At 40.3% G+C, this 23,619-nt stretch overlaps 1 protein-coding gene across 5 annotated transcripts in view; it reads left to right on the plus strand.

The window, feature by feature from the left end:
- DACH2 (dachshund family transcription factor 2) overlaps positions 1–23,619 on the plus strand; it is a 912,520-nt gene that overhangs the window by 540,630 nt on the left and 348,271 nt on the right. For all 5 annotated transcript variants that reach the window (XM_029606589.1, XM_029606588.1, XM_029606590.1 and 2 more), the window contains exon 3: positions 1,780–1,911. In XM_029606589.1, coding sequence (XP_029462449.1) covers positions 1,780–1,911 — 132 coding nt within the window. The remainder of the gene's footprint in view (positions 1–1,779; positions 1,912–23,619) is intronic.

The raw sequence follows: 23,619 nt of genomic DNA on the forward strand, positions 1-23,619 counted from the left end.
ACACACAACACACACACACACACACCAGCTGCTGGTTCGGTGCTGGAGCCTCATTTTTATCCTGTAATAAGCTTTTGATTCTAGGAGGAAGGCTGAGAGTTAAGGATTCCGAACATAGTATTTACACTGCGAGAGCCAGAGGTGCATACATCTTACATTAAGTTAATGAATATTCTATAATTGTCAGTTCCTAAATGGCTTCAATGGATTCCCCCTCAGGAAACCGTATTGGCGAAACAGAGGGCCTTACATGTTAGGTTATGTATATCTTTGCATTAAAGGTAGCAAAACTCTTGTAACAGTATTGTATGCGCTATTGTTTGTTTTGAATATATATTATGAGAAGTATAATTTTTGTAAATAAGTTAAAGTTTTTGTACATTACCATTTAGTTTCATTAGTGTTCACATAGTAGTACTTCTTAATGTGTATACATATCTATATATTATCATTGTGCCAATATAGGAAGTCATTTTCAAAAGGATTTCACATGGAAAAGTAGCATATATTGTAACAATTTTCAAAACCCATTTACTTGCGTGAAACCTTTTGAAAATTAAGTGAAATTTCAAAGGAGTTACACATGTAAAAATAGAAATTTTCAAAAACCCATTTATGCACATAAAACCTTTTGAAAATGACCTCCTTATTCTGTTTGTGATCAGTGTCCCTGCATTCTTTTCTCTAACTTCATTTTGTATACTTTTAATTGTATATACTTTTCTTGTGCACTATATCTAGAAGTGCAACATAGCATATCCTTTAAGAATGAAAATTTCGAGACATTGTGTTCAATTCTATTTATTAATGTACAGGGAAGAAACATGCAATATTAGTGAATAGGTACCATTAGAAATAATGGGAGTCTTGTTAAATACCATGGATTACCTTGCAGTCCAACTTAGTAAACAGGCCCTAGGGTTTGATGCTGTCCTACTCCACAGCTGATAGATGTCACAAGTTGCGATGCGAGGCATGGAAGGCAGTGCAGTGAATTCCTTATTAAGGCTTGGGGTTTTGGGGGCTTTTCCAAAACTTTAACATGTTCCCTTCAAACTTGACAAGGAAAAACAAATGGAAATATTACAGAAGGAGATGAAAGAAACATTGTTAAAAGAAAGGAAACATAAACATTCCCCTCCCCCCCCGAAAGAAAGCTTTACCCCAAAATAAATGGAATGGAATCAAGTCAGAACCCCTTCCCCCGGTAATCTTTGGGTTAGATAATGTCTTCCCTTTCTTCTTCACTATAGCAACAGAGAGGCTTATACTGTTTTCCCCAAATTTGGGTCTAACTTCAGTGGAGCTTCTCCATCATGACTCCTCTGAAGCCAAAAACATTCCTGTTGGTTAAGTAGACTGTGATGCATAGTAACTAAGAATTCCATTAAATATGTTTGGCAAGGATTTGAGGGTACAATTAATAATGTTCAAAAGATTATATGTGTCTAAACTTGAAAGTTCTCTATTATTATTATTATAAAACAATGACCACGGCTTTTTTATTTAAGAAAACACAAGTTTGTAGAAGTCAATTATTTTTTTCTTAGTTTTGAGAGTTTTGTAAAGATGCATTCAAAGTGAGGTTAACCAAAAGCCCGATGGAATGAGCTCCTGCTGTGCAAATCCTGGAACGAATCAATGTAAGGACTCTTGTAAAGTAGCAACTGGAAACTGGAGAACAACCGGATGCCAAACTATGTATTAAAGAATTAGTGCAATGCCTTCTCACTTAGGGAAATGATTTCTGTTCTTTTCCATTTGTTCCTGATTTTCTAGGTTTGACAGCAGCTGCCATGGCTGAGGCAATGAAGTTGCAGAAAATGAAATTGATGGCAATGAATAGCCTGCATGGAAGTGGAAGCCAAAACGGAACAGAATCGGAGAACGAAGAACTCAATTCAAATGCAGGTAGATGATTTTTCATTACACCACTAGCTTATTCAAAAAGGATTCCCATTCTTAAGAAAAATCATTGTTGTTTTACTGTGTATGGTAAAATAGACTAAGTCACTAGTTCCCATCCTGGTTCTGGAGTTTCAATTAATAGATCTGGTTTTCAGGATGTTTGCAAAATATTTGCATTATTCATTTTGAATATCCTAAACGCAAACCTGTCAGGTGACATTCCTGGAACAGATTGGGAAACATTGTTCCTGATGCCTACATAAATATGAAAATCCAAAAGTTACTGGAACTATTCATTTTGATTTATTTGGCATTTTTGCCAGCCTCAGAAATTTGTGAAAATAGCATTTTTTTTGGGGGGGACGACGACTGGGAAATCAAAATATACCAATGAAAATGATTTTTCTTCTGAGTACATTTTTTAATCTTAAATGATATTGACAACTGTATTCAAAGAGAGCCAGATTCTGGCATATATCCTCAGGATGGCGAATGGATGGTCGGACATGTAGGGGATAATTCATTCTCAGTCTTTATTGGATAATAACCAAACTATACTACAGGAAGGATACTAGACTTCAGAAGGGCTGACTTTGAAAAAATGAATGATTATATTAAGAAGCCTTGTCATGAGCAAGGGATCTAAGAGATACAGACTGCTATGGCCAAGAATAAAAAGGAGTACTGAAATGCCAGCAAATCATTATGTCAGACACACTAGCAAAGTAGTTTGGTAAATAAGATACCACATATTTGTTAACCTTTTATTTCTATGCATACTAGCAAAGGGAAGAGAATGAAAAGGCCACTATGATTCATCAAAGTAGGAGAAAAAGTAAGAGCTGTAAATATCACATTCAGGAAACGCAAGTAGGCACAGGAGGAAGAAGATGGGCACAATTATCAGTAGGAACAAAGGGAGGAAGGAAAGGCAATAAGGCAAAACCTCAAAACAGAAAGGTACATTGCTCAGTCAGTAAAGGCAGGAGATGAACTTTTCTCTAACTATGTAAGTAAGAGAGGAAGACCAAAAGGGAAATAGCAATCATTACAAAAGAGGATACAGTGGTGGCTTATGTGTTGGTAGGGGTGGTGCACTCCCTCCATCAAAACAAATTAAGAGATCAGAAATGCAAAAAGGCAGTGGAGAAGGATTTTGGCAGGGGTTGATGGGGCAGAGGAATAGGAGTCCAGGACGGGAGGAAGCAATGGAAGGGGAAGGTGGTGAGTATGGGGTGGTGGGAAGAATCAGGGCAAATGGGATGGACAGCAACTGCCACTGGGAGGACTGCTTTAATGAAGAAGATGTTCAAAAGAAAGCACATGTCTGAAACAATTATTTTTCCAATATTCACACTAGAAGGAGAGGATGATGGGCAAAAGGCAGGAACAGAAGAGAATGTGAGGTAAACACATTACCTTTTGCTGAGGAAGTAATAATAATAATAATAATGATAATTTTTTCTTTATATTCTGCCTTTCACTCAAAGTACTGGCACAATTGAAAATATAGAAGACTATGGGGTCGTATTTAAGATCTGCACGCGGTTCCTGGTGCACACCCGTGTTATAAAATACATTTCCCGTGCGTACATGTGCGCCGGATTTTAATGTCCATGTGCGCATCTACGGGTTGGTGGCCTCCTCTGTGCGCAGGGGCGGGGATATTTTCAATTACGTGCGGCAACACGATAGGGCTTCTTCCCAGTTCCCTCCCAGTCTGCTCCAATTAAGGAGCGGACTGGGAGGGAACTTTCCTATCCCTAACCCTACTCTTCCTACCTCTTCCCCTCTCCAACCTGACCCTGAAATCTATCCTCGCCCTCCCTTCTTTTTGTTTGTTTTTGAACTTACTTCGTGCTCCGAGTTGAAGTAAGTTGTGATTGCTGGCTGCCGGCGCGTGAGTCATCAGGACAGCACAAAATGGCGCTGTCCTGCCCCGCCCAGACCACGCCCCTGGCCTGCCCCTTTTGCAGGGCCCGGCACTTCTGCGTGTAAAGGGGGTTACGCGCTTGGCCGGGCCCGTTCTAAAGTTTGCACGGCACACGCAAGGCCTGGTCATGCGCGTAACCTCCGGTTTTTATGCACGTGGCCCTTTAAAGATCGGACTGTAAGAGACCAGATTGGGTACAACCTAGAATAAAGAAGAATCTAAAGGAGACACTGATTGTATCCCTCACAGCACTGTTCATCCTTTCATTTGAAATAGGAGAGGGTCCAAGAGACTGGAGAAGAGAAGATATAGTATTGCTTAACAAAGCAGCACAAACAGGAAGTGGAAAACTATAGACGTATTAGTTTAATGTCAAAGTTATAATGATACTATTGAAGAACAGAGAAGTGCAATATCTTGAATCCAGAGGGTTACAGCATCATTGTCAACATGGTATTATAAGAGAAAAATCTTGTTAAATTAACCATTTTTTGATGAGATGTGACCTTTAGATTTCAGCAAATCCTTTGACTCTGTTCCACTTATGAGATGGGAGAGTAAGTTAACCAGTATTAGATTTGAATTATAAAGTGGTTGAAAAGTTGGTCAAGGAAGAGGACTCAGAGAACCAAACTGGTGAAGGGAAAGTGACTAGTGGCGTGCCATGAGATCAGTGCTAGGCCCTCTTCAATTAGTCCTCTTCAATTCCTTTATAATAAATATTGGGGAAGGAGAGGAAAGGCAAATGTGCCTGTTTGCCGATGATATGAAGATTTGCAGGAAAGTAGACATGTCAGATGTGGTAAATAAGGTGAAAGGTGACTAAAATTTGGAAAAATGGTCAAAGTTGTGGTAACTACACTTTAATCCCCCCAATTACAAAATCTTATATTTTAAGATACAGAAATCCAAAGACCAAATACCTTTTTGGAGGTGAAGAATAAACAAGAAAGAGATCTGAGGGTCAGTATTTCTGATGATCTCAATCACTGTGATAAACCATTTGTCAAACTAGTACTGCAACTGTATCGGGGTGGATGGAGAGACACATAATATTACCTCTCTAGGTCTCTGGTGAGACCCCTCTTGAGAACTGTGTTCAGCTTTAGAGACCACACCACATAAGGACATTGACAAGGTAGAGGTATTTCAAAGGACAGACAGTAACAGCTGCCTGGATTATGTGGCATCTTGGCTCCAAAGGTATAAATTAAAAGTGAATCTGCAGAAGTCAGCGGTATTATGGATCAGTAGGAGAAGTCATGCTAACAAAAAAGCTTCATTAATGACAGGTGATAAAATTCGTGTAAAAGAAGTGGTAAAAGTTGCACTAGATGAGGATTTTCTGATCAAATATCTAATTTAGGGTCATTTACCAAGCTGTGGTATTTTTACTCAGTACCGCAGCTTAGAAACCACACATGGAGGTAAAATTCCATGGAGAAAAATAGCGTGGGCTAAAGGACCTAAAATGCACTCCATGGTGAACTCTTTGCCTGGGGCTACCATCTTCTGAAAGGAACATAGCGGCCCCATAATCCCCCCACCAATGTGTATACCCCAGTGTATTCTGAGACCCTGCCATCTTCCTGCTGCCTCTAGAGGCAGCCCTCATGTCCAAACTCCCCCCTCCAAAAAATCAGTGTCACACAGCGAATGCCCTGCCTCCTGTCATACCCTAGCTCATCGTCTTGGGCATACCTGGTGGTCTAGTGGGGCCTGGAGTGGCCCCATGCTTCGGACATGGCAATCTCTTTTTTCAAAATGGTGCTGCCCAGTTAGATGCAAGATAAGCCCCTGGGGAGGGTAGCTGAATGCTATTGCTGGAGGGCTTGGAGCCGGGGGGGGGGGGGGGGGAAGAGACATTTTTTAAAGGAGTTGGGTAGTGGCACATGGGCTATTAGCCATATGGCTGGCGGGGGTCTCACAAGATCCTTGTGTGGTGGGTGGTTTGCACATGGTGGAGGAGGTTGTGGGCCCACTATGGCCCTTTAAGAAACTACTCAAGAGCATCGGGATGTGTATTAAGGTCCTGATGTTCCCTGGGCTAGTTATCTTCAACTTCTAAGTTGTAGCTAACTTTCAGGAAAATAACATGGCTTGTAATTTTGGAGGCAAGCTGTATTATTTTATTACCATAATATTAGTAATGATCTGCTTTGCATGCATTACCATATCCTTGTTATTTGGGGTAAAATAGCGCACAGTATTTAAAATGCAGTGAATTATTGCTGCATTAGGTGTTTAGAATATGATAAACAGCATGTGATGTGTGGTAAATGCCTAACAGGGCTTAGTAAATGATCCCCTAGAGTCTCATTCTTTTATCTTCAATATGTGAGGTGGTTTCAACCATGAGTCAGGGTGATCTTAAGTCTATTGTACACCAACTTATTCTTAATTGGTTGAACTATTGTAATGATCTTTTGCAAGGTGTATCATAAGAACATAAGAAAATGCCATACTGGGTCAGACCAAGGGTCCATCAAGCCCAGCATCCTGTTTCCAACAGTGGCCAATCCAGGCCATAAGAACCTGGCAATTACCCAAAAACTAAGTCTATTCCATGTTACCATTGCTAATGGCAACATGGAATAGACTTAGTTCTTGACTGCTAATGGCAGTGGCTATTCTCTAAGTGAACTTAATAGCAGGTAATGGACTTCTCCTCCAAGAACTTATCCAATCCTTTTTTAAACACAGCTATACTAACTGCACTAATCACATCCTCTGGCAACAAATTCCAGAGTTTAGTTGTGCGTTGAGTAAAAAAGAACTTTCTCCGATTAGTTTTAAATGTGCCCCATGCTAACTTCATGGAGTGCCCCCTAGTCTTTCTACTATCCGAAAGAGTAAATAACCGATTCACATCTACCCGTTCTAGACCTCTCATGATTTTAAATACCTCTATCATATCCCCCCTCAGTCGTCTCTTCTCCAAGCTGAAAAGTCCTAACCTCTTTAGTCTTTCCTCATAGGGGAGCTGTTCCATTCCCCTTATCATTTTGGTAGCCCTTCTCTGTACCTTCTCCATCACAATTATATCTTTTTTGAGATGCGGCGACCAGAATTGTACACAGTATTCAAGGTGCGGTCTCACCATGGAGCGATACAGAGGCATTATGACATTTTCCGTTTTATTCACCATTCCCTTTCTAATAATTCCCAACATTCTGTTTGCTTTTTTGACTGCCGCAGCACACTGTACCGACGATTTCAATGTGTTATCCACTGTTACACCTAGATCTCTTTCTTGGGTTGTAGCACCTAATATGGAACCCAACATTGTGTAATTATAGCATGGGTTATTTTTCCCTATATGCATCACCTTGCACTTATCCACATTAAATTTCATCTGCCATTTGGATGCCCAATTTTCCAGTCTCACAAGGTCTTCCTGCAATTTATCACAATCTGCTTGTGATTTAACTACTCTGAACAATTTTGTGTCATCTGCAAATTTGATTATCTCACTCGTCGTATTTCTTTCCAGATGTTTAAAAGTCCACCTCAGAGGTAAAATAGTTTATAAGAACAACTCTGATTCTACTTTTGATTAATATTCTTTATTGTAAATCATATGCTATTCATACACAAAACAGATCAATACTCAGGAAGCAAAAAGTACACAGGAAGCAAATATAGCAAATATATACTTACATAATAAAGAGCTCAGCGCTGGGCTCTGCAACAGATACAGAATCCTTGCCAACCCTACTACATACCAGCTTTGCTTATATAGGTTAAAAATACAAAGTCAGCTAATTATCTGATTTCTGCTTGCATGCTTCACACCACTAAATTTTTACGCTGTCTGCCTACAGGCAGCTGTTATTTGTCTCCCCTTATCTTTCTCCCCCCTGCATTCTTTCCCACAGACTATTTGCTGCGTACTCTCTGTGATATCTCCTGCCCCATCCTGTGGCTTAATTTGTTGATTCTCTGGTGTCTGTGAATTCCTGCAAAAACAGTTTTATAGCTTTCTTCTTTGGCATCTGGCCTTCAAGGTCCCAGGTTTGTTTTCTGGGGCCTGCTGGTATTTTTCCATACCAGCAGTATGTTCAGTAATGGTGAAAAGGCCGGGGATTGAACCCGGGTATAATCAACATTCCTCCCTTGAACCAGAGGGGCCTCTGGTTCACACTGGTATTCAAGTCTTCATGTCTTCACACAGGGGACTAGCAGTGAGACGAGAGCCGTTCTTCTCAGTCTGGGGACGAAGCTTTCCTTAACACCTCCCTTTTAACTACTCTTACTTTCCTCAGCCCTTCTATCTTCGACCTGAGTTGTGGTATGTATCATGCGAGCAGTACTCAGATTAATATTGCTGTAGGCTATCATATGGCTCTCAATGGACTGCGGTCTAAACCATCTTTGTAAAGAAACAATTAGACTAGGTATACATTGTACAAAACAGTCTACACTAACCAGAATGATCAGAAAGGTTAAGATATATTGACAAGCTGTTCTAATCCATCCAATCGGGAATATGGACCATATATTGTCCCACATGCTGGACCACGAATGGATTTTAATATCTTGTGCATACTTATGTAATTGCACAATTTGGTTTTCAATGGTCCCCGAGTTATCAGTATTATTGAAACAACACATGTCAGGCATAATCTCACAACCGAATCGATGCTGCAATAATAAAAGATCAATAGCACCACGATTGCTAATGATAGCATTTCGGAGGGAAGCTTGCTCTTGGTTTAATAATGCGAAAGCCTTAGATGTAGTATTAATAGATTTTGCCAATGTATAGGTGAGTTTTGTGACTTCTATGTCGGCATGCATAGCCAAAGCAGGTACACTAATCAAAGTTAATGCTAATGCCAGTGATTCCTGCTTACTAAATAATGAAACATTTCCATCACATGTGGGTTCTAAGGAGGACAAATCACGTGTCTGTCGATGTTTGGAATCTAATAGTTGTGGTTTCTGGGGCAACAGGTATGATAGGGTGTAGGAGCCAATTTAACATAGCGGAGCGACTGGTCATCAAAGAATTCGTGACTTAAGGAATGAAGATGTTCAGCTACAAATAACATGTGCTCTAATTAATGAGAGGCAGTGTGCTAATCTATATTTACATAGGTCAAAACAATATGTAATTGAACATGCATGAAACGCTGGTCCTCTCAGGACTAGCAAACAGAAAAACAAGATAGGCAAGAAAAAGCTCTTTCTGAGTAATGGGTAACATAGAGGAGCGACCGGTCATCAAAGAATTCGTGACTTAAGGAATGAAGATGTTCAGCTACAAATAACATGTGCTGTAATTAATGAGAGGCAGTGTGCTAATCTATATTTAAATCTTTTCTGCCCGTCTTCTGTTCTTTCTGAGGCAGACTTCACACAGTACTAAACACACACACTATGATACAAGATAAGAGATATACAATTATGAAAATATAGCTTCATGTACAATACACATAGATCATTTATAAATATATTGAAAAGTAAGGGTCCCAATACAGATCCCTGAGGCACTCCACTGTCCACTCCCTTCCACTGAGAAAATTGCCCATTTAATCCTACTCTCTGTTTCCTGTCTTTTAGCCAGTTTGCAATCCACGAAAGGACATCGCCACCTATCCCATGACTTTTTACTTTCCTAGAAGCCTCTCATGAGGAACTTTGTCAAACGCCTTCTGAAAATCCAAGTATACTATATCTACCGGTTCACCTTTATCCACATGTTTATTAACTCCTTCAAAAAAGTGAAGCAGATTTGTGAGGCAAGACTTGCCCTGGGTAAAGCCATGCTGACTTTGTTCCATTAAACCATGTCTTTCTATATGTTCTGTGATTTTGATGTTTAGAACACTTTCCACTATTTTTCCTGGCACTGAAGTCAGGCTAACCGGTCTGTAGTTTCCCAGATCGCCCCTGGAGCCCTTTTTAAATATTGGGGTTACATTTGCTATCCTCCAGTCTTCAGGTACAATGGATGATTTTAATGATAAGTTACAAATTTTTACTAATAGGTCTGAAATTTCATTTTTTAGTTCCTTCAGAACTCTGGGGTGCATACCATCCGGTCCAGGTGATTTACTACTCTTCAGTTTGTCAATCAGGCCTACCACATCTTCTAGGTTCACCGTGATTTGATTCAGTCCATCTGAATCATTGCCAATGAAAACCTTCTCCATTACGGGTACCTCCCCAACATCCTCTTCAGTAAACACCGAAGCAAAGAAATCATTTATTTTATTTTTATTTTTATTTATTTATTTGTATTTTTCTATACCAGCATTCACGGAGTTCGTATCATGTCGGTTTACGTAAAACAAGGGGTGAGAAATACATTTAATCTTTCCGCGATGGCCTTATCTTCTCTAAGTGCCCCTTTAAACCCCTCGATCATCTAACGGTCCAACTGACTCCCTCACAAGCTTTCTGCTTCGGATATATTTAAAAAAGTTTTTACTGTGAGTTTTTGCCTCTACAGCCAACTTCTTTTCAAATTCTTTCTTAGCCTGTCTTATCAATGTCTTACATTTAACTTGCCAATGTTTATGCTTTATCCTATTTTCTTCTGTTGGATCCTTCTTCCAATTTTTGAATGAAGATCTTTTGGCTAAAATAGCTTCTTTCACCTCCCCTTTTAACCATGCCAGTAATCGTTTTGCCTTCTTTCCACCTTTCTTAATGTGTGGAATACATCTGGACTGTGCTTCTAGAATGGTATTTTTTAACAATGACCACGCCTCTTGGACATTTTTTACTTTTGTAGCTGCTCCTTTCAGTTTTTTTCTAACAATTTTTCTCATTTTATCAAAGTTTCCCTTTTGAAAGTTTAGCACGAGAGCCTTGGATTTGCACACTGTTCCTTTTCCAGTCATTAAATCAAATTTGATCATATTATGATCACTATTGCCAAGCGGCCCCACCACCGTTACCTCTCTCACCAAGTCCTGTGCTCCACTGAGAATTAGATCTAAAAATGCTCCCTCTCTCGTCGGTTCCTGAACCAATTGCTCCATAAAGCTATCATTTATTCCATCCAGGAACGTTATCTCTCTAGCGTAACCCGATGATACTTTTACCCAGTCTATATTGGGGTAATTGAAGTTTCCCATTATTACTGCACTACCAATTTGGTTAGCTTCCCTAATTTCTCTTAGCATTTCATTGTCCGTCTCACCATCTTGACTAGGTGGACGGTAGTATACCCCTATCACTATAGTCTTCCCCGACACACAAGGGGTTTCTACCCATAAAGATTCAATTTTGTATTTAGTCTCATGCAGGATGTTTATCCTGTTGGACTCTATGCCATCCCGGACATAAAGCCACTCCAATGCTGAAATCTCTGCATTGGTTACTGATTTCCCACTGCACCATCTTTAAAATCCTGGTCTTGGCCTTCAGAGCCCTCAAAGGCCTGGCTCCACCTTACCTGGCCAACTGGCTCTCTATATACTTCGTCTCGCCTTTTACACACACATGTTTGATGGTCCCTGCTTCCAAGGAAAGGCAACTCATCAGCACAGGGCAGAAGACATTTGCTGGCTCTGTCCCAACCTTTTGGAACTCCCTGCCATTGGACATAAGGTATTCTTTGGATCTCCTGACCTACTGGAACGAACTGAAAACCTGGTTATTCTCTGAGGTCTTTGGCCCCTAGCCGGGGAAAGAATCCATTGCATCTGTTGCAATACTCTCTGATTATTGTTAGACTGTTATTGCTATTTGTGCAGGCCCTACATTTCCATCCTGTAACACGCTCTGATCTCATCTGCTGAAAGAATATGTAGTAAATAGTTGATTGATTATTGAAGACTATTAGACCAAGGATAAACCTAAATAAATTTCAGAGAAATTGAAAACAGTCTTTTGAAGAGTCAGAGGTGAGAGATGTGACAAGATTAGTAGATAGGTATATGCTACTTTCATTGACACTTTTATAATAAAGTAGTCCTTATGAAAACTATTTTAATTTGGAAAAACAAAACTGTTATGCTTATTTCTCATATGATTTAGTTAAAAAGCGACAGGAGCTCTGTAACGCTGAGGGAAAATAGAATAAGAACATTAGGCAAGATAAAAAAGAAAATTATTTGTCAGCTTTGAAAGTATACAGAAACTGTGTTCAGCAGGCAAAAATGGATGATTATACTAATCAGACAAAGAATGCTATTAATCAATCCAGAGAATTGATTTATCTTAGAAAAAAGATGTTAAAGAAGCCAGATAACTCAGACTTTTCATCTATTAATGTTGAATGTATTGCAACATATTTTGAAGACAAGGTCATGAATTTGCAGGCATCATTACCTGATTGTAAGATAAAAATTTCTGTGACCTCCCTTGTCTGTGTGTTTCCTTGTTTTCCTGCTCCCTGTGGGTCTCTCAGTGGCCCTTCTGCTCCCTGTCGACCTCCCTGTGCCCATGTTTTGTATCTTGTCCAGGCCTTCCAGTGGCCTGTCTTGTAGGTGTATATTCCATGCCCAGCCCTTTCCTTGCAACGTTAAGTATAGAGCAGACAGAGCAGAAAGATTCCAAATCACCCCTGTCAGCTGATAAGCAGGTTGCTAATACAAACATAAAAAATACTTTGAAATGTCTGTATGCAAATGCTAGAAGTCTAAAATATAAGATAGGAGAGTTAGATTGCATAGCACTGGGTGAAGAGGCAGATATAATTGGCATCACCGAGCCCTGGTGGAAGGAGGACAACCAATGGGACACTGTGATACCAGGGTACAAACTATATTGAAATGATAGGATGGATCAATTTTACTAATTTGCCTACCAGATCGCCCAGTCCATCTGTAGCTAAGAAGGCCCTTCTGGCTCTTCAGCCTAAAGTCTCCCCATTTCACCCAGAACCCCCACCGAGTCATTTTTTCACTTTTGCTTACTCTAGATATTGAGCAAGAGTAAATATACACGAGTACGGTGCAAAATTTGCATGCATAAATTGCTTTTAAAATAGCAACTTACATAAATATTGGCCCCTCCCTGGAATGCTCTGGCACATTTACTCACAGAGCCTGATTTATGCGTATATGTTGAGGTTTCTAAAATAGTTAATACTTGTGTATATGCAATTTTACACGTGTAAGTGCTATTTTTTTTTACTCATGCAGTTTTTGAAAATTCACATTTAAGTGGGTGTTTTTGCACACATTTCATTGCATACATCCATAATTGATCTCCTACGCACATATTTAGTACGCATTAAAATAATGTATGTGCACAGAAAGAAAGAAATGATAGCACATCCCTTGTTTAATTCAAAACCTGCTGCTTGTATTGACTATGTTTAAAAATATCATTCCTTATTTGCATTAAGTCAAATCTTCACTTCTTGCTTACATTTCCAAGCCTTAATCAATCAGTACATATTGACTTGATTTAGTGGCATTCAGGACTTTTTATTTTCAAAGTTCAAACAGGCATTTCCATAAATTTCATGCAAAGTTCTACCGCTGCTTCGCTTTCATTGGTATGGATTTTCAAAAGAGCAAAAGGGGAAACCAGAATGACAAATGCAAATCAAGTTTCCCAGGTACTATGACCAGTTATTAATCTTTCCTTGGAATAAATATCTTCGCTGTTATAAGACTTTTCAAAATGTTAGGATAGCTGTATTAGTTTTTAGTCTTTGGGGCCTATGCACTTAAATTTAGCATGTATACTAAGGCCATTTATGAGGCCCAAAAAAAAAAATAACATGCTATGTGTAAAGGCCTAATGGTACACTTACTAAAGTGTTCTGAAAAGATTTGGCATATACAAGCTAAAATTAGCATGAAGGAATGTCAGATTCAAATGAGGCTTTAATGTGCATGTACTAAATGGTGTAATATGATCCTCTCCATGGGTTATTCAACTGACACTTGCTAAGGCAATTTAACATCTGCCTTCACTTGTTAGTGTACACACTGTTTCAGAGGCTTAGCTAACTGGATACATTCAGGGTCACTGATGTAGTAGATGGGGCTGGTAAAGTGGAAGATGTTGTGAGAGTTGAGGAGTAAAGGAGAGGAGAGATATGTAGGTGAGGAAGAGCTTAAAACAGAGAGAGAAAGAGGCAAGAAGGGAGATCACCAACACATACTTGAGCACATAAAAAAGAATCCACGTTTATGTGGACAAGAACATTTTTTTTTCAAACCAAATGTTTACTGATGATTGCTGCTTTTCAAACATTATTGTATACTATGCAGTGTGCAAGGCAAATTGTTCTAACCATTGTGAATAAAGGTCCATTCCATAAGCTCCAACCAAATGCCACAGTTGTGCTGCAGTGTTGCTCTATATATCCTGTGTTGAACATGGTCTCAGATGGTACAAAGAGTCTGCAAGATAGATGCTGCAGTGCAGAGAAAGTCCCTCACACTAGGCATTGACCAGGCATTGACCAGATGGTACAAAGAGTCTGCAAGATAGATGCTGCAGTGCAGAGAAAGTCCCTCACACTAGGCATTGACCAGGCATTGACCAGGGAGCTAGGAGGGATGCTCATGAAGCAGCCTCTTCATCCCCAAGATTGGGCCCCCTCTTTCCAGCCTTTCCACCTATGGTCTATGGCCCGTCTGAGACAGCCACCCCTGCATGGTATGGATGAAGCAAATGCATCAGAAGAGCGGGAGATAGGGGTACACTATAATGTTGTCAGTCACCTGAACTCACTCTGGTAGCAGGCGGCTGTCCAAAGACCACTGCAGACATCCTGAGGCTTCACCGTGTACAGTCAGTCAGCATACCATTGCTGTCCCAAAACTACAAGGTTCTTGTAGAGGGGGTATAGTCAGATGCCTCGGTCCATCGGACTAAGGGTTGGCACATTTCCTTCCCTGATATCAGTGAGGTAGGCGGGACAGGACTGATCAAGGCACCATTCATCTCTTTGGCAGACATCTGAGGTGCCTGTTTTTTGGTCTGTTTTTTTTCTTGGCTAGCAGTCTCTTCTTTCACCAGTTTCTGTTCTCAGCTCACAGCCCCCTGTGCCTTGCTTACTTTACACAGACTTGCAGCAAGAGGGTTTAGCCATGAGGAAAAGAAGACTGTGCATGTTCAGTGTAGCTTTTACACAATATTTTGAGGCAGCTTCATTCTATTTAGCATGCAAACACTGTAAGCTGAATGTTCCAAAGAGTTATGCGCATAAAAATAGCACATATCATAGCAATTTTCAAAAGCTCATTTATGTACCATAAAACATTTTTAAAAACTCAGTGTCGAAGGAGTTACATGCATAAAAGTAACAATTTTCAAAAGTCCAGGTTTAAGCAAGTACATCTTTCTGAAATTTAGTGTGGAGATGCTACAGTTTTATGCGTTAGTGTGCATACTAATAGCATTTGATCACTCTGAGGACAATTTGTTTTGAAAGCATGAGCTAAATCTGCTCAGGCCAGTAAGTGGCATCCTTTCATGCACAGTAACAGGTGAGTTTTCTAAAGAGTTATGTAGATAAATGTAACTATCTTAGCAATTTTCAAAAGCCATTTACCCGCACTAAGTGCATTTATCGTGGGTAAAACCTATTGACAATCCAATGGCATATATTGTAACCAGTTTTAAGAACCAATGTACATGGGTAAAATGCATTTACATGTGTAAAACCCGGTTTTAAGTGTGCAAATGCTTTTGAAAATCAGGCCCTTAACTTCTAGTTCATGGAAATAATTGTTTTAGCATGAGTTTTAGTACATAGGCCCCCGAAATTGGCCTATGCTAAATTCTGGCGGTTAGAGACAACGTGCACACAATTTTGTGCTCTACAGCATTTCTATGCAAAGTCCCTTTCTCTTCTTATTATATTGTTGTTATTACATGTGTTTTAGTGGATCCTTGGGTGCTGTGGAGATGACCACGCCCACGGGGAGGAGCCCCGTGAGGAGCCACAGCACTGGGCTCTTATACACAAAACACCGGAATTGAACTCTTTTATTATACAGCTTGAAGTAGTCACCAGGTGGCAGTGGTGAGTTGTAGTCTCAGGGACCTCGACAGAGGGAGCCCTTCTCTCCAAAATGACATCAGGAAGTTCTGCAGCAAGAAGTTACTGTGGATGAGACAGATGAGATATTAGAGTACTCTCTCGGTGTTAGCTGTTATGGATGCGATTCCACCAGATAGTTGTCGTAAGTACAGGCACTGAGGCAGGGAGAGCAGGCCCTCAAGGAGCGAGTGCCTATTCCCTGAATAGCACCTGAAAATAGAACAGAGGGCCCACGAGGAGCGGGTACCCAAGTTAGTAGCAAACCCCGAAGGGCAGAAGGAGAGCTTCCCGCAGGCAGCATGGAAGTGGCAGAGTAGCGCAGACAGGAACAGTTCGAGCCTTTCGAGCCTTTGCCAACTCAGTGAGCTAGCAATCTTGAGAAGTAGATATACCCGGATGGGCGTGATGTCAGATGAGGGAACGCCCTCGAGGTTCTCGCCACTGGGCGTACTTAGACATGGGTTGCACGCGCGCACGCACCCTAGCAGGTACCTGGGAGGAGCAATGGCATACGGCTGCACCATAGCCATTCCGGGGATGCCAGAGAAGTCGGCTTGACAACGCTGTGGTAGCCATCTTGCCCAGGTAAGCGGGAGGAGCCGAGATAGGGATGCATTAAGCGGGGCGAAGCCGTCGAAGACCGACGGACGCAATATATATATTATGAGGGCATTTTTCCAATAGCATGCATAATTACAAACTATGTGGAAATATTTAATGTGCATACTTTAGAAACTTTTTCAGAGAATCAACCCACATTATTTCTTTTTGCAAATCTGCATCTGCAAAGTATGCAAAAGTGACCGGGTACTTTGCACCTACTAGTTCTGTGGACGGCAGAGAGGGCAAAATTGCATGCATATATTTGGAGAAAAATGTACACACACTCTCTTCGTTCCCAGATCTAAACACACACAGAAGAATGTCTCTTAATATGGGTAAAACTAATCATGCGATGCAACCCATGCATACTTTTAGCCACACATGAGGAGATCACTTTTCAAGTCAGGCCATTTTAGCCAAGTAAATACTGATTTACCCAAGTAAATGCCTTAGAACATTACTCTCACATTTTGACTTCCTGTTTCGGCCGGGATGCACTAAATGGATGTTCCCATTTTGTGTCTATGGGAAAAATGCTTAGTGCCTGGGCTTCTTAGTGTTGAAATACTTATATGCAATTGCAAGCACGGTAGAAACAGAGGAAAGGCAAAAAGCCAACTAGAAGAAGAGAAACTGTCAAAGAAGAATGGAGACAGCAGAATAACAATAAATATAAAAATGCAAACACTGACAATAGTAGTTAATATTTAACACATGGTACAATAAAACCAAACTTAAAAATGTGAACATAAACCAAAAAAATGATAAAGGAACTCTAAAATCTTGACATGACCATGTTTCTGCAACATGCCTGCTTCGGGGGTTTAAACCTATGAACATTAAAAATACATCTAGGAAAACGGCAGTGAATATATATATATATATATATATATATATATATATATTTTTTTTTTATTTATTTAATTAAAGGTTTTTATATACCGACAACCGTTTGCACATCTTATCGGTTTACATATAACTTGTGACTATTCGGCAGTGCCTTTACATGGAACAGGAACTATGCGTACAAGAACTAACAAAATAACCTGGAAAAACTAGTAACTATTTACAGGATTCAATGGTATATCATCCATAAACTGATTAGAAAAGGAGTCCATAAACTGATTGAGGATCTGGGTAGGCAAAGAAAATTACAGGATTTGCGATTGAACAATATGGTAACAGAAGGATGTTCCAAAGGTTTTAGTAGAAGGGGGGAGAGAGGAGCGGGATGAGTAGTTTAACTAGGCATTAACACGAGGGGAGGTAGAAGCATATTGTAAAAGGTAATACAATGTAAAGGTGCTAGCCGCAGCTGAGTGGGTCGTCAGGGGGGTGGTTATCGTAGGAAGGGTAGGCCTGTAGAAACAGCCAGGTTTTTTTTTAATTTGGGTGTAGAGGTTTCAGTGCGTAAATCTGGGGGCATGGAGTTCCATAGGGTGGGGCCAGCCAAGGAAAAGTCTCTGTAAAATAGAAGAAATTTTAAGATAAATTTGATGGAAATGTCCTTTGAACAGTTTCAAATCTGTGTAGTATGTATAACAAGGTAGTGAGGGTAAGTCCAAAAAGATAGGGAACTGGATCCCTGTTCGTAGATTTAAACTGGAACTGGATCCCTGTTCGTAGATTTAAACTCCTGATGTAGGCATAACTTGCCGAAACTGTGTAAGAGCACTAATTGGATCTGTGATAATCATAATTGTATCTGAAATTGTTTAACATTGTGGGAACTTGTAAAATGTCCCTTTAAGAAAAGATAAAACCATTACCCAGTAATCCCCTCTACCAAGTGTCCTTTCTTTAACCAATTTCTCAAACCTGTTCTTATCACTGTCCTCTATTGAGCAATTTTTCGAAAGGGTTATGCACGGAAAAATAGCATACATAAGTGATATTCAATTACGGATATGCTATTTTATGAACATCATAAATGTGCGCGCATTTTCGGTTTCACGCACACAGTTACTGGTGCAAAAAAGGAGGCAGTCATGGGACTTCTGAAGCGGGGCCACGAAGTACATGTAGAAGTTGCTATTCTATAAGAAATTTACATGTATAAATTATTAAACGATTTGTAAAGTTTTAAACCTGCTGATTAACTAGCCCAAGTGAAATTGTTCTTGTTTCTTGTCTGCAATTTTTGGGTGGGAGATGCGGGGGAATGGGGAAAGTTGAGCCTGAAGTACTAGAGGGTCTATGTGAATTGGAGAGGAACTAAGTAAACTGGCGATATCAAATATTCGTGCAAATATTTTCAAAACTGTATATGTGCATACTTTAAAGATATACCTGGCTCCACATATAAATCAGGGTTTTTACATGTACATGGTTTGTTTGTTTTTTTGCACGTTAAATATACATGCATATGTTAAAAAATAGGTAGAGAAAGTAAATGCTTTCATTGCATTGCAAATATTCATGCGAAATGAACCATGCACACGCAGTTTCAGAGGGTGCATGTGCATGGCGCACAGTTTATAAAATACAAGGATACATCTCCATATGTCCACTTGCGCATGCAAATCCAGTACTACAAATAGCTTTGAAAGTTAGGCTGTCTATGTCTATGTCTCAAGTTAGGCTGTCTATGTCTATGTCTCAAGCATGCTTAAGTGCTGCTACAGTATTGGTTTCCACTACCTCTGCCATTAGGTTATTCCAAGCATTTATCACTCTCTCTCAGTAAAGAAATATCTCTCTACTGTTATTCTATGCATGTTTGTTTAGCAAGATGCTGCAGTACCAGCAGTGGCCACAAGGTGTCAGTATGAGAGATGAAATAGTGACTACGATACTAGCGGCGACCACAGGCTGTCGGTAAAAGGGTATAATAGGAGGGAAGTTACTGCTGCGCCCAGGCTTGACCAGAAAAGGAGCCCCTGCTGTAATCAGGTTGTCCAGGAGAGTAGTCTCCACCATGACATCTTTTATGGATTTCACTAGTTTCCTCATATAACCCATTTAAAAAACCCGTGGCAGGTTCTTCGTGAGTGCATGTTAATGGTATGCAAAGGAGGCGATTATCTAATTATGGGCAATGCAGGGAGCAGCGCTAGCAGGGAGATCAGGTTAGTGCGGGTTTTTTAATGCGGAATTTTAGCACCTTGGTCAGGGCAGGAGTTAAGTCAAAGCGCCGGTGTGAAGATTGTTTTTTGATGCTTTTTTTGTCAGCCAAGTGGCGGACGGAACTGGTAGAGAGAAGGCAGTTTCTCAATGAGGCAGATTCGCCAATCTGCATTTCACACTCTCGCTGGCGGTCAGAGTTTGAGCATGAAGGGGTTAGGTATTGCTCTACCCACCTTCACAAGAACTTCCAGACCACTAATTTATTCATTTTTTCAAAAGAGAAAGGCTTTAACCCCAAGAATCAATAGCGGGTGTTCACATGCCAGTGGGTGTCCGCGCTGGCTTCTGCACGGATGTCCGCACGATTTACTACATAGGTCCATGAACGTGCGTTACGATTTACTACATAGGTCCATGAGTGCGCGATACTGCATGCATTATGGTGTATATGTTTGGTATACGCAAAATTTTATGTGCGTATCTAATTAGCATGCCGGCCATTATTATATCCCACGCTGCTGCTGGATTTGCCATACGCGCCAAAAAGATCTGTGCAGAAAAATCAGCGTGGATTTCAGCAAGGGTCTTGTTACATTGGCCCAAATGTCCTTATGATGCTACAGTGTTCAGAATGAATACTAAATTGGGGTCCTGCAGGAAGCAGAGTAAGAATGCAGGATGAATGTTACATTGATAGCTACTGGGAAGCATACAAGAAAATATGTGCTGCTTAATAGGGCTCAGTTTATCACGCCTTTTCTCCAGAGGCACATTGTGGAAGACAGGTCCTGATAAATCAGGCGCTATGTTTTTTTTTTTTGTTTCCTCACAAAGAATGTCATTGTAAGCTTTGCTAAACTAGAGGGAAAATATGCAAAGCTCACTGTTTAGTGGACCTCCCTTAAAGGTAAATTTTAAAAGAGATGCGTGTGCACAAATTAGCAGATGTTTGCACAAAGAACGCATACTCACGCTAGTGCTATTTTATAAACCTCACACATACGTGGACAAGCACTGGTGTACACATACATTTTCACACATGACAAAGGAGCAGGCTGGGGTGGATCAGGGACGTTCTGGGGCGGGGTCAACATTTATGCATATAAGTTACGATTTTATAAACTGCGTACACGGCGCACGTACAGCTGTTACCTGCACTTAATCAGAATAGAATTCTTTATAGCTAATTACAGACTGGGTGAAGGGTCAGGGTAAACTGGGGGAGTGCAGGCTGAATAACCATTGGGGGTTGGAAGACCTAGAGTTAGACTGGACACACTGGTGGACTAATTGGTTGTACTGGTAATTTCCTTCATGTGCATGTGTAAAAGCCGACACGTGCTAAGGAAAATATGCTAACATTTCCTCATGTAAATGCTTAAAATTAGGAGCACACATATGCATGAATAGGCATATTTTATATAATGAGCATGCACTTACATGCACAATATAAAATGCATGTACACTTATACCCACATAGGCACTTATATGGGCATGCTTGCGCATGTTTTAAAGTTACCCTCCCTATGTTCAGCCTAGGCGTAAAAATGACTTTTTGGTCTGCATTGCCACAGTTAAGGTTTTTCAGCCTTGACAGCGCTTATAAAACTCCACATTGGTTAGGGTCATGTGAGACATATGGATGGAGCTTCCAGGTGCAGGTGCTGTTAATCTCTTTCCATTAGCAACTTTCACTTATATTAATTCATACGTGTACTTTGCTGGTCTCAGGATCGAACTGCCCGCGATATGATTTTTAATTTTTCTGGTTAGGTTCTGTTGCAGCAATTTGTGCTCCTTTCTCATTTTCAAAATGGAAACGTCTTTATGACTTATCAATCTGTAGTTTGAGGAGCAAGACAATTTAAATATGTTATGGCTATGATTTCTGAAAAAAAAAAAAGATAAATAGATGAAAGCTCTTTAAAAGAAGAGCTGTAATTTGGTGTATTCCTTAGCTTGCCCTTACAATACAGTAAATCTATTTGATATCTGTTTAATTTGCTTCTTAATAATAACCAGAGAATATACAGTGGCCACATAGAAGATTATCTGTGCTTCCTTATGACCTATTAACGGTTGAAGGATGGCTGAAGAAGAATGATGGGGGGAAAAAATCCAGAGCAGTTTTGTTTGTCTCGAAGAAAACAAAACCTGTGACGCAGGAAGACTGTTAAGTAGGAAAAAAACTTAGGGCAAATCTACAGTACCTTTGATTTGAGTTTGTGTTTAATAGCTCCTGTAATGGCTGCAACATGACTCTGCATCTTGATTTCAGCATGAATAACAACCTGTTCGTGTTTCATTTAGCTCCAAATGAGAAACTCCGTGTTTTATTGTTTTAGGAAATTAGTCTGTGTACTATTGCTCTTGGAACTTTATAATTCATCACTAAAGGTTATGGCTGTGGAGAGTGTGTGGGAAATAGAAGCCTGAATGATTATAATTGTAGCTGTCAAGCTAGAGATGTAGTTATACAGCAGTGGGGATTTTACCACTTAATGTGCAGCCTCCATTGACTCCATATCCAAATCAGTGATTTGTGTGTCTAATTGTGAGAAAATGCATCTACAAGTGCATGCAAAGAATGATAGGGCCAGCAGAGGAGGAGCCGAATAGGGTGAAATGGCCCATTTTCGTCTCTCTCTCTCACTTCTTCGCTGGTGTTACAAGGCTAACGTGGTAACTGTTTACAAGGTATGGCTAATTCATTAACTGCTCACTACATAATAAGGCAAACAGAGGGAAAACCGAAAGCAAAATAAAGTATATGGACAGTGTTTCCCCAACCAGTGTGCCAAGGCACTTTGCTGTGCCTTCAGTCCAGATCAGGTATGCCACAGATAAAGTCACCACTGCCTGATGTCCGGATCCAGGCCAGCATCTTGACTTTATTCTCAGCACCTCTTACCGACGAGCGACACCAGTGGTGGCTCTTAAACATGCAGCAGCTCCTTTCCAAGAACATGTTATTGTCACTCAGGCCTCTTCTTCCTAGCTGCAGTATAAGCCTTAAAGTGTGGTAATTAATGGGCAGCATTCAGGGCATCGATAACTGTGCAGCACAAGCATTGCGTACAGCACCTTTTCATCTTCCCCATCTTTGAGTACTTCCAGCCTCTATTTTTCCTCCATCTGAATGAGATGGGTACTGTTTGCACCGAGCAGCGGATATAGCTCCCTCTGACTGTTGGGAGCAGCAGCAGTGGAGGAGCCCCACATGGCAGCCAAGATAACTGTCTAGGCTGACTGCCCGCAGCACAGCGCCTTTTCCTTTCTCATGCCCTCGTATGCTGGTCCATCATGAAGGATTTATGGGTGGCATTGCCCCCTCTTTCCCTTTGTTTTAAAATTAGAGAGATTGATGGGAGCTTTCAGTGCTTTCCTAGCTCTTCTATATCTCCACACCAACTGCTCTGTGGAGGTTGGTCTGGATAAAAGTGTGACGGAATTTTGGCCCAGAACAGCTGAATTAATAGGAAGATAATGGGGCCTAAATAACAATTCTGACTATAACCCTAATAGGACAAATCAGAAACATATCTGGCTTGGCCCTTAATTTTCAGAACCAGTCAAGCAAAAGTCAGAAGTATGATTTTGGCAATGTTCTCTTTATCCCTTTTGCGGAGAACATTAAATATAGACTTACAGTAGATGAGAAAGGGCAGAGAACTCAAACTCTAATTAAAGTGCTGCTTTAAATTTTCAGACAAGTTTTGTTTTGCATTCAATTTAATATAATTTAACAAACTTCTAAACCACCTTTCAACAAATAACTCAAGGTGGAGTACGGTACAACGTAAAATCATTAATATCAAAAATCCCTAGTTCATCCTAAAAAACACAACGGTGGCCAAACGTTACATTAAAAAAATGACAAATATGCACAGCACCAATGACAAAAAAATAACATATAATGCACTCATTATATAAAAACGCGCAACAATGATGATTGAATGTAGGGGCCTTTTCTAACTACAATGCAAGAAAAGACAATCTTTTCCGCTGGGTGATTCTGAATGATATGCCTGGTATTTTCTGTTAATATCTGCCTGGACTGCTCCGTGTTATGGGATTGCTTCTATAGGACAGATATTCATTCTTAGTCGGGCAAAGTGATTTGTATCACATTATCAAAACACTC

The sequence above is a fragment of the Rhinatrema bivittatum genome, chromosome 6 (genome assembly GCF_901001135.1).
Source record: "Rhinatrema bivittatum chromosome 6, aRhiBiv1.1, whole genome shotgun sequence".
Classification (NCBI taxonomy): Eukaryota; Metazoa; Chordata; class Amphibia; order Gymnophiona; family Rhinatrematidae; genus Rhinatrema; species Rhinatrema bivittatum.